Here is a 12,052-nt window from a genome sequence, read left to right as displayed (position 1 = left end):
GCTTGCAGTGCCTCTGCAGCATCCATGTTGCTGTTGCCTTAAACACCAAGCAAACCGTGTAGACAACCTTCAACAATGTAACAATGAGTTCCATTTGAAGGCAGCATTTATGCAGTAGGCCAGCAACACTATAGAGTTATAGCCTTATGAACATTTTGGGGATTTGGTTTGGATTAACAGACAATACTTGGTAACAGGATGCACTCAGTATTGGTTCTGGGCTTATGATGGGATTTGTTGACAATTAGAAAATTATAGAATATCACCAGACATATACTTTAAGTCCAATCAAGTCTAAAAAACTTTTTTGTGGCTACAAATTTGACACTATTACAACTCTGCTCTCTTGTGTAAACACCGTCCTGCAAGCTGACGCAAAGCAATTGTAGTACAAATTATTTAACCACGGGCTGCCTCCATACAACAGGAGGTTTTTGAGAGAGGAAAACCCAGGTTACATTAAAGTCAAACTTAATGCTCGCTCATCACGATCCCTCCATGTATCATTTGTTAGTCCAAATCCATTATGTTCATCAAGACTGTGTCATACTGCTGCTGAGTAACAGATTTGGACTCAATACGCATTTTAAATTAAGAACAAATTATTGTAAAGGCAAGTAATGAGCTATAACTAAAGGAACATGAAACCTAGTTCCACACTTTGACTAAACATCCCTCATTCATCATCTTTGTCAAAAGTATTATCCGTCAGAGGAACCAATTTTGCAGCTATGTCCAGATCTGAATAATAATTTTACACTAATAATAAATGATTGGTGATAATTGATGGAGAGAAAGATGTGACTACCTAAATAAAACACAGGTAACACATAGTGTCTGTGTAGACTGATCACAATAGTGAGGTGTCAGCAACGCCAGGTTGGGCCTCTTTGTAGCTACACCTAGAGGTGATGGAGCAACATGGGGAGGAAGACTGCGTGGAATGGAAGGAGGGAGGGATGGACGGAAGGGAGCAAGGAAGAAAGGAGAAGCAACTGAGAAGACAGATGAAGACCATCAAATGAAGAGACAAGCGCAAGCTCACGCATGCATGCACACACTCAGACACCAGCATACAAGCACAGGTGCACACGCTCACACACTGACACAGACACACACAGAAGTCAAACTACGGCTCTCGGGTATGCCAGCAAATGCACCCACGTAAACACACTTGCAAACAGGCACGCGCAGAACTGACATACAAAGAAATCAAGAGAGAACATGAGGGATGGACACTATTCTAGTAAGGAGATGGGAGGATGACATAAAAGGGATGAGGTAAAGGACAAACTAAGATTTTTAAAAAATGTAATAAAAATAAAAATGAAGAGTAGCTTACTAAAGAAATCTTTTCAGTATGCTACACAAGAGCCTGTATTTAGATCTGATAAAAATCTAAATACCTCTATAAAAGAACAACGCTACTTATGAAGAACAATTAGAACACATTTCCCAGAATATTTCTGCAAACAGGGAACCTGTAATATCTCATAAATATAGAGGAAAAAGAAGAGAACTGTGATGGAGAGAGAGAGAGAGAGAGAGGAAAAAACAGGCCAGACAGAGAAAAGTCAGGACTTTTTGGAGACGTCAGGCCAAACTTGTGACTTCGGAGCTGGAAATACTGTTACAGAAATAACCAGTTGACAACAATTGCAGCACCGGACAACAGTGAGAAGAGGGAGAAAGAAGGCAAGAGCAATCGAAGAGGAGAAAACTTCTTTTGACTGAAGTATTGGAAACAGCAGTGTGTTATTGGGCTTTTATACTCGAAGGTTTACAGTTCAGAGAATTGCAGAAGCCATATGAAAGCCATTTGGTAATGAGTATGGATTCAGTGAAATCTAATTGTCTACAGTGTAATAGGAGTCATAGAATAGTTACAGCAGGACTATATCCTCTTGTTTTTCGACAAAAGAAAGGACACTACTCCTTTAGATAGAGATTACATCTGGGGTTAAACACAGTAACCACGCTTGACCTCATTCACAGACAGGAAATAACACATGGTGCAGGAGGAGTCACCATTTGCTCTCTGAACTTCAGGATGCCTTCTGGACTTGTCAGACTATTTCAGTCTTCTTTTTGGGCCTTTATACATGAGTCACTTTCTTTACAAACAACTCTGCTCCATTTCTTTCAGGTCACCTCAGACAGAGAGAGAACGGCAAGCTGCCTCCTGCACCGACCAACACTCAACAACAAAACGGATTCTGGACTGGCACCGGGACTGGATTTGGACCAGACCAGATACGACCAGAACTACACAGCCGGTCAGGACTGGGTGCTGTTTGAAGGGGGAGAATAAGAGAAAAGAAGAGAGGAGACATTGCACACAGACGAGCAGCGAGCGAGCCGGAGGGGACACAACCATTGAGAGTAAAAAATACTGCAGTCCACGTGCCGTGCAGCAGAGTGTGTGTTTGTGTAATGAATGGGAGTGTGTTTGTGTCTGAGAGAGAAGGTGACTGCAAGTGTGTGTGTGTGTCTGTGTATGTGCATGTGTGTACATGCGTTCGGCGGACTCACTCCCGGGGGCTGGGCTGGTATTGGCTGTTGCAGTGGAGAGAGCTACGTGAGAGGGGGTAGAGATAGTGTTTACGTCGTGGAGCTGACTGAGCACAGAGGAGCGCCGTCTCACCGCTCCCTGAAACGAACCGCTTCGCTTGAACGTGCTCACTACCTCCATCTGTAGGACAGAGACAAAACAGCAGCACTCAGTGGGGGCAGGAAGGGCCGGTCTGAGTGCGTGTGTGCATGTGTGTGTTGTTTGGTCCCTTTAAAACATTTCGTGCCAAAACCAACATGACAGAGGCAGAATTGTAAATCTCTCTGATTGCAAATGTGCACATCTCAACTGCTTTCAGAACATTACTGAAGAACAGGATTATAAATAATTGTATTTGCAAATGAGGCTCAGTGTGTAGTTGCATGTGTGTTTGTTGTCCATTAAACTGACCACTTCACACAACGACAGGCACTTAAGCAGAGAGTCTGATTGGCTCTCTAACGCTGCTTTGGAGGCTGTTTGCTGTTCATATTGATGCTGTTTTGTCATCTTACCATTCATTCTCTAACAAAGCAGCAGGAGAATCAGTTTAAATCATCAGGCAAGTCAACAGCCTGTCTATTAGCCCCTACACAATGTGCAAACATTCAGGCAGACAAGGGCCCCTGCAGCAACACACACACAGTCACAGCAATTATCGTTTCATGATGATTATTAGCATCTAAAATACCACTTCCGAGTAAGAGAACCCAGAGCAGAACAGTTGGCTGTGTTGGAGAGAAAACAAACTGGAGTCAGTGTGTTTGGCACAAGTCAGAAGAACAGCACAGACAAGATGAGGGAGACTGACTTTTGAAGAGTAAGAACAATTCAGATACAGTGTTTAAATTTAGTTCAAAATGTATCTCTGTCAAAGAGGAGTCAATAATGTAGTGTATTCTCTTAAAGGAGTTCTGTCTTTCTTTCCAAAAGTCTCTTATGTTAGTTCATAAAGACCATGATACTGGCAGTTTATTTAGGCAACTTCACTACACAATTCAGGAGAATAACAAATAATAAATAGTATTTTGTCATAAAGCACTTGGTTAAAAAAGTGCAAACATTAGTCATCCATGTTCTTTGAGATAAAACTTTTTCTCCATTCCCCATCTATCTGTAATTCACCTTAAACAAACTGCTTGTGTGTCATGACCATGTGGGGCTTCTGGGTGACGTGTTACTGTGTCTGGATATCTGTGTGTGTGTGTCTGTGTTCCCAGGAAAGAGGTCTGTTTATGGTTTGTTGTGGAGGTCCTGACAAACAGTACCTGAGTCTGGATGCGATTGAGGCCTCTGAACCAGAGGATCTGTCCGCGGCGCAGCTCTCTCTCAGCACAATCGATCTCCTCCTCATCCTCTGCCATCTCCTCCCCATCGTCTTCCCCAGGCTCCAGGCCCAGCCCTGCCTCCTTCAGGCATGGAAGCCGCTCGGTCGGCACTGTAGCGATCACCTGTAAGCCAGGTTTGTTATGTTGTCATAAGACAATGTGCAGTGTTACATTGGTTACATACAGTGTCAACTGCCAATTTCAGCACAGAACAGAATAGAGCACACATGTTATCTGAGTCAGTGTGAAAATGTTTCCATGGCCTCACCTCAGGAGAAACCCTAGGTAAACCAGGCTGTGCCAGCTTATACCTGCACAGTGTGGTTTGACTCAGTGGACTGAAGAGCTGCTTACCTGCCCCCAGAGCAGCTCTCCAACTCCCACGAAAAGACACCAGAGCCACTGCTCGATGTTGAGCGGGGCGCAGCTGAAGGGCTTCCCTCCCCACTGCACAATCACAATCTGCAGCAGAAACACAGAGAGGTATGTCATTATTGTCACATGCAAACACAGTAGAGAAGTGGTGAGAGAGGCGCTGAAGGAATCTTGTGCAGTTGCGCTGTGATTAAAGATTTGACCAATTTAAGGAAAGTATCGATCATTATGTGGTGATTAGTGTTGATATTGTGGTCACAAAGAAATCAATGAGAAGAGAAAAAATATGTTTGATTCATAGAGAAACTGCAGCGACTCAGCTGAGTCCTCTTTCATATGTGGCCCAGGACGCATTTGTGTTCACACTGTTAAAAGAATGTGTGGACACGTGGCGCAGACCAGTGCGTTCACACCTGTACCTTAGTGCTGTCCGCTTGTGATCGGATCACATTTGTAGCTACAATGCTTTTTAGCGAGTGGAATTATACAACTTTTATTTTAAAAAGTTATGAGCTTGAACTTGGTTAAAGGTTCAGTGTATAGAATTTAGTGACATCTAGTGGAGAAGTTTTATGTTGCAGCTGAATACCCCTCACCTCAACCTCCCCTTCCAAACAAGAAATGGAACCTATGGCAGCCTTGTGTTGTCATAAAAACTCAAAAGGTGTTTAGTTTGTCCAGTTTAGACGACTGTAAAAAAAAATGGTGGCCCCTGTAGAGAGGACCCACTCCTGATGGAAATATAAAGTATTTAAATATAAAGAGCTAGGGTCAAGAAAACAACAATTCATACAATTTAGATGAAACACACTAGTGAAAAAATCACTTGAATTATTTTATATTCAATTTCTGCCAATAGATCCCTTTCACCTAAATCTTACACACTGAACCTTTAAAAGACCTCTGTGTGCTGGACATTGTGCGCAGAGCTTTTTATAAACAGTATATGGTGCAGACTGAAGCTAGAAAACTGTGTTCATCCTACTTGGTCTATCGGCAGTGACGATTTTATAGTCAGTGTTTTTCATAAAATTAAACAGAATTTGCTTTATTACTTTTCACGTGTGTGGTTTATTTATAAGTTTGATTGATTTACTGAACTCATATTATTTTTTCATACATTACATGTCGGCTATTTCAAACAATAAAAAGTGGCATTATATTATAGAATTGTTTAAGGAGGAGAAGTATCTCTGGAGCATTAACACAGGACAAGAGAACAGAACATTCCAAACAGACACGTTAAGAACAGGTACCGCACTCGTTCTATATTAAAAAACACCTCCTCTCAACATTTGTCTTACTGATCGAATCTCTTCACCAGGAAATACAGCAGAACTGCTCTCACACTGTGGTGTTGCTGTAATTACTAAAAGTGAGTATTCTCAGCTAGGAACACATGGCTCATCCTCTCAGCTAATACCACCGAGAAAACCACACATTACTGTAAGTGAATTCATAGAGCTATAGCATTTAAAGGTTTGTTTTCAGCCTGCCTTTAACACAGACCACAGAGACACTGTGATCCTGTTGGTCTATTTGTTTCAGTGGATGCAGTGAGTGACAGCATTTTAAATAGCAACATGATCATTTACACCAGGAACAAGGCTTATCAGAAGGAGACTATCATCTTGACACCAAACTGCACAGTCATAAATCTCAGTGGGACTACTATACAGTGTATCATATACAGTACAGTAATAGTATCTTTCTGCAGGGAGGAGGGATCCATCTTTCTTACTTATCTTTCCCTCTCCCTTTTACCTTTCTCAAGCTGCTTCCAAACTTCTGCTCTCTCATCTCTTCTTTTCCTCTCAGCTGCCTCTGTGTCTCCCTCACACTCCAGATCACTGCCATACCCCTCCAGCTCTCTTTCTTCTCTTGTTTCTCCCCAGAGTACTACCCAGCACTGAAGAGCTTTGGAAAATATCTGTCTTCTTCTCTCTCCCTCCATCTCTCGCTCTGTCATTGTTTGCTCGTCTGTGTTTTTGTGTACTCACAGTTCCCTGCTCAGTGAAGTGAATTCACTGTAAGTCCACTGAACAAACAGTCCTTATGTGGCTGACAAAATGATGAAAAAGAGCGCCTGAAGATTATCACCTTAATCATCATGTTACATTACATTACATTACATGTACATGTATCTATCTATCTATCTATCTATCTATCTATCTATCTATCTATCTATCTATCTATCTATCTATCTATCTATCTATCTATCTATCTATCTATCTATCTTAGTAAATATTGTAATATCTACAAATGATACAATAATCAAAAATCCAGACTGAAGAGGTAGGTTTTAAGTTTGCATTTAAAGATTTGGACACTGCCCTCAGGTCCTCATGCAGACTCAGCCTGCACCATGGATCTAAAGGGCCATACTGGATCATACAGTGAATTCTAAAATCAATAGGGAAATTGAAAGGCAACTGATGTCAGGCCTTTATCACAGGTTTAATGTGTTTTCTGGTCCTGGTCAGCACTCAGGCCACAGCTGGATGGAGCAGAGCATTTCAGTGGTGAAGCCTGCTTCATATATAAGTGTGTTACTCAGAAAGACAAACAGTCTCAGTAGAAAGAGTTGTAATATTCTGTGAGAAAAGGCAGATTTAGAGATAATCTCCACACAAGACAGACAGACAAAAAACACACCAGGGTTTCTTGCTTGTTGGATTAAGTGCAAAGGGAATTCATTTTTTCGTCATTAAAATGAAACAAATATAATGTTTTTAAAAAGTTGGAGAACTCTTGAAAGAGATGAGTCTTCAAGAGGTTCTTGAAGACAGGGAGAGATGACACTGCTCTGTAACATGTAGTAGATTGTTCTTCTACCACTAATGAGAACAGTCTGGAGTGCGAGTGTGTTGCGTGCAGGGCGGGTAGGGCCCCTCATGTGATGTTTCTTGTTTCTTAACTGAGTGGCTGAGAAGAAGGATGACCCCGTTTAGGTCTAGTACAACATCTCTGCCACATATGGTTACTTTATACATTTTGTAACAGTCCGTTTTTGTTTAATTTCCTATTAATACAAAAGTGTTAACTATTGAAGTCATAGTGTCTGGTGCTGTTGAATTTTACTGAAACTGGTTTCTAATATCCCCCTGATATTTGTAAATGTTGTAGGCATATTAGAACACCGCTAAATATTATGCAGTCCAGTTTAATACCCCTGCAAACTACAAGCTCTATTATAAACATGTAGTGAAAGGTATCTCTGACTGATAGTGTGGATCAAAGCTTGATCTGAGATAAATTTAAATGTATTGCAAACAACAATGATTTAGTCAACAACTGAAAAAATCCAGCGCAAGCGCTCAGTCACTTTCAGATAAGTACAACTCTACAACTCATTTATTGGATACTACAACTCAGGGTGCATGCTGTAATCATAACCACTCTGTCCCTGGTTTGATTCTAGTCAGGCAACCCTGCTGCCGAATGATAAAATCTAATCTAAAAGAACAGAAACTCAGAACGTTCTGCACCAGACCTTAGAAAAAACATCAAAAGTTGTTAACCTCACCTGCACAGCGAATGTCCCCAGAACAATGGAACAGAAGATGGGGTTGGCGAATATGCCATCAAAGACGTTTCTCTCTCCATGGATCTTGCGAGCATTGATCTCGTTGAACAGCTGCATGAGGACGAATGTGTTGAAAATGATGGTGTAATGCTCAGAGGGAGGGGAGTGGAGCGGAGCGTTACGGCCACTGTCGATGTTGAATATGTGCTCGCCTGGATGGTGAAGAAAGGAGGAAGAGGGGCAGCAAGATGTGAGAATCTGCTGTTGTTCACTGTTTGATCTGCTGCAGGGAAAATAAACTTCTTGACACTTCAAATTGTAAAAAAACCCAACAATGTGTGTTTACATGTTTGTGTGTGCGTCTGTATGTGTGTGTTTTAGTGTGTGTGCCTGTGTCTGCATGCATGTGCGAGTGTGTGTGTGTGTGTGCATGTGTGTTTGCATGTTTGTGTGTGCGTCTGTATGTGTATGTGCATGTGTGTGTGCATGTTTGTGTGTGGGCGTGTGTGTGTGCACCTATGAACAGCAGGGTAAAGATGATGATCAGCTGGTACACTCCATGGCCCAGGATGTTCTTCATCATGGTCAGTGAGATGAGTGGGTTGTTCCGTCCGTAGGGTTTCCGTAGCAACAGGGCCTCGGTGGGGGGCTCGGTGGCCAGGGCCAGAGAGGCGAATGTGTCCATGATCAGATTCACCCACAGCATCTGCACTGCCTTCAGAGGAGAGTCCTGCAGAGAGGTTTACATCCAGAGAACTGTGTCACTTCCCTAACACCACTACTGCTTACATGAAGACTCTGACTCCAAACAATAACAACCTGTCAAAATGACCAACTTTAGTCTACTGTTTCAGTCAGTTAGTTTATCAGTCAGGTTATATAATAAACCACATAACTTTGTTTAACTTGAGTAGTTTATTTTCATTTACTTCAAAAGGTTGAATGTATGATCTGTTGAAATGGGGTCAGCTCTACTGTGGTCATGTACTTAATGTGTATTAATCTGGTTGACTCTACGGTTCTGCCTCTCCATTGCACCTGTTGTCACTTTCATTTGCACCAAGCAGGTGAAATTGATTCACAATCACTTGTGCTTCTTAAATGGACAGATTGATAAACCTGAAGTTTAACTGACTTAGTGTTATACTGTGACGATTGACTCTTTTTTGAGCAGTGTATATTGTGGCAAAAAATGTAATTGTTTGTTTTTACATTGAGATCTCTCCTGATTGAAATGTTATTTTGATGTGGCGGCTGGTGCAGGTGTTTGCAGCCACAATATCAACAATATGAGGTGACTGAAGTTCTTTTCACCTCGTGGTAGATATTGTTACTGTCAGACATACTGTCAGATTCATCAACATTTTTCCCACTCATGTAAATGTAGTAGGACTATCTTCATTTTGTACTGCACTGGTGACACAGGAGGGAGACACAGCGTGGGGGTTCTGTCTCAAACATCATTTCACCCAAGCTTATTACATCAAATGGATTCAGGTAGGGATGAGGGGATGAGGCTAGGGATGAGGAAAGGAGGATGAAGGGATAAGGGTAGAGATGAGGGAAGAGAGGATGAAGGGATAAGGATTGGGATAAAGGAAGAGAGGAAGAAGGGCTGTGGGTAGGGATGAGGGAAGGAGAATGGAGGGATGAGGGTAGGACGATGAATGGATGCAGGTATAGATGAGGGAAGAGAGGATGGAAGGATGCAGGTAGGGCTTTTTCCTTTGTTTCTATCTTTTCTTCTTCTTCTCTCTTCTTTTCTGTTTCTCAAGGCAATTGAAAGGGTGGAAGAATCTGAGAAAAAACGCAGCGTGATGAGTTGACCATTTATATGTCGATTTGACAGGTGATTAGAGTTGTAGTTGAGGCGTGGTCCTGCTTCCTGCTATTTTTTAAATTATGTTGAGATTCAGTCTTTTGCCAGTTTCACAACTCTAACTCTTAAAGTTCTACCTTTCTACATGAACTCCTGCCTTAAATTCTACTTTCATGTGTCTATTATACTATATTAATAATAACAATACATACATACATACATAATTATTTCTTGTGTAGGTGGATATTGTATTTGTCCATGTGTCAGTGTGTCTCTGCTGACAGTAGTTGGTGAAAACTTGCATAAAAAGCATTTTAACAGTTGCTTTGTCTAAGCAGATACAGAATGAGTGACGTTAACTGAAGTGACATCTGTGTGTCTGTTAGATATGTATGTGTGTGTGTGTGTGTGTGGGGGGGGGGGCACATGTGTGTCAGCATGTATGTTTTATTAATAGATCTGTCTACCTGAGTGATGCAGGCCCCAGTGAAGGCCACTATGACAGCCACTATATTGACCGTGAGCTGGAACTGCAGGAACTTGGAAATGCTATCGTAGACATTTCGTCCCCACATCACCGCCTTGACAATGCTGCTGAAGTTGTCATCCGTCAGGATGATGTCAGACGCCTCTTTCGCAACGTCTGTCCCGGCGATACCCTGACAGAGATTGAGACAGAGTTAGGAGGAGGAGGCAGAGACCCGTGACAGGATTCATGCAAGCATTCAAGCATCCAAATTATTTTTGAGTGCTACTGTCCTTCGTCCAAGTGCTACCACTTCATGTCAGTATGAACTGTGGCCAGTATCAAATTCACACTATTGAACATTACAAATCATGGAAAATTCCTGAAATATACTTGAGCATATGAGTTATCTTAAACTATTAATACAGTTTGTCTATTTGTTGTAAACATAGTAGAATAGGAATATGAATTACTCATTTATTGTCTCAAGGAAGAATTTGATCCATAAAATGGGTCTGTATACTGTGTTTCTATGTGAGAACTACAGCACATGAATGAGTAGCTACAGAGGGGTTTTACACCAAATAAACATCACTGGGGAATAATGTGTCAGGTTACCATGGCAAAGCCCACATCGGCCTTCTTCAAAGCTGGTCCGTCATTAGTTCCATCTCCTGTTACTGCTACAACCTGCCTCTGTTCTAGGACAGTGCTGTCAATGATGCCTGCACACAGACAGAGAAGGACAGATAAGCTCTGTGTGTGTGTGTGTGTGTGTGTGTGCGTGCGTGTGTGTGTGAGAGAGAGAAAAAACTGTATGCACGTGTGTGTTTAGGTTCATAAACCTGAGACTCACCTTTAACCAGAGTGTGTTTGTCTGTAGGCGAGGATCGAGCCAACACGCGGAGTTTGGGCCAGATTTTATCGATACGTTCCTGTTCAATCTGTCAGTCAGACAGAGAGGACAATGGGAAAGAGTGTGTGATGATGAATAAACAACAGAATATTTATGAACTCTTCCCTTCTCTCACTAGGTGTCACTGTTGACCCAGAGGCAGATCTGGTATTACTCAGGTGTGATGGAGGAAACAGAAGAAGACACATGGGAAAATTGGCTCTCATGAAGAGCTCTCATCCAATCATTGTAGCCAGCCTGCACCCTCTTATATTGATAGTTTACACTCAGCATTTAAATTTTTATTTTTATTCACACTCCATAGAAAAGTGCAGGACCACAGCACTGATCAGCAAATGTCCTCCTTTTTTACGACCGGCACACATTTGCGAGTTGTGTCGGTAAAATGTGTAATAAAAGCAGAGCAGCACAAAGACAGTCCAAACTGCAGCAGACAAGTTTTTTGTCTACATTTAAACATGGTCATTCAACGTGATTTTTTACCTAAAAGTATTAATACTAAGTGCAAAATAAACATTTCCAAAGTATTATTGGATTTTCCACCGGCCAAGGTTGTTCCTGTGACAATGACGTAATTACTGGCGCAGAAAAAAGTGTTAGAGTGTGGGGAAGTGTTTTTTGACGATGAGCTCACTATATAGTCCTCTGCATAGATATCCCTGCATAGTGCAGTAGGGAATAAATCCACCACATTTATTTGACAGTTTGATATTTACAGGTTATTTTGTGTTGCTATAAAATAAAGAATAAGAATTAACCCTTTTACTTAAAGATTTCACCAAAAAAGATAAAAGAAAAATCTTTAACAAAATAGACAAAAATTAACTAGTAATTTTAATTTTACTTTAATGTGCTTTTCTCTTGTAAAGTAGTATGTTAACATTGTTGTATTTTGTACTTCTACTCAAGTCTGAATACTATTTCCAATAATACACTGCAACACTTCCACAGTCATTATGCTCAGCTCATGTTGTCTCTTGCTGAGGGCAGAGGATGTCGCACCGTGTTAAGCCCTACGAGGTAAATTGTGATCTGTGAATATGGGCTGTACTACAAATAAAATTGATTGAT

General features: G+C 41.4%; 1 protein-coding gene across 4 annotated transcripts in view; it reads right to left on the bottom strand.

Moving 5' to 3' along the window:
• atp2b3b (ATPase plasma membrane Ca2+ transporting 3b) overlaps positions 1–12,052 on the bottom strand; it is a 50,193-nt gene that overhangs the window by 10,632 nt on the left and 27,509 nt on the right. For 2 of the 4 annotated variants that reach the window (XM_035159115.2, XM_035159116.2), the window contains 8 exons: positions 10,922–11,009; positions 10,684–10,790; positions 10,067–10,258; positions 8,297–8,510; positions 7,781–7,992; positions 4,234–4,341; positions 3,820–4,002; positions 2,533–2,692 (listed from right to left, as the gene is read on the bottom strand). In XM_035159115.2, coding sequence (XP_035015006.1) covers positions 2,533–2,692; positions 3,820–4,002; positions 4,234–4,341; positions 7,781–7,992; positions 8,297–8,510; positions 10,067–10,258; positions 10,684–10,790; positions 10,922–11,009 — 1,264 coding nt within the window. The remainder of the gene's footprint in view (positions 1–2,532; positions 2,693–3,819; positions 4,003–4,233; positions 4,342–7,780; positions 7,993–8,296; positions 8,511–10,066; positions 10,259–10,683; positions 10,791–10,921; positions 11,010–12,052) is intronic. The other 2 variants (XM_035159111.2, XM_035159114.2) reach the window with 1 other exon arrangement.

This window comes from Hippoglossus stenolepis, chromosome 6, assembly GCF_022539355.2.
Source record: "Hippoglossus stenolepis isolate QCI-W04-F060 chromosome 6, HSTE1.2, whole genome shotgun sequence".
Lineage (NCBI taxonomy): Eukaryota > Metazoa > Chordata > Actinopteri > Pleuronectiformes > Pleuronectidae > Hippoglossus > Hippoglossus stenolepis.
Note: the sequence above shows the minus strand (reverse complement) of the source record. Positions and strands in the feature narration are given on the sequence as shown.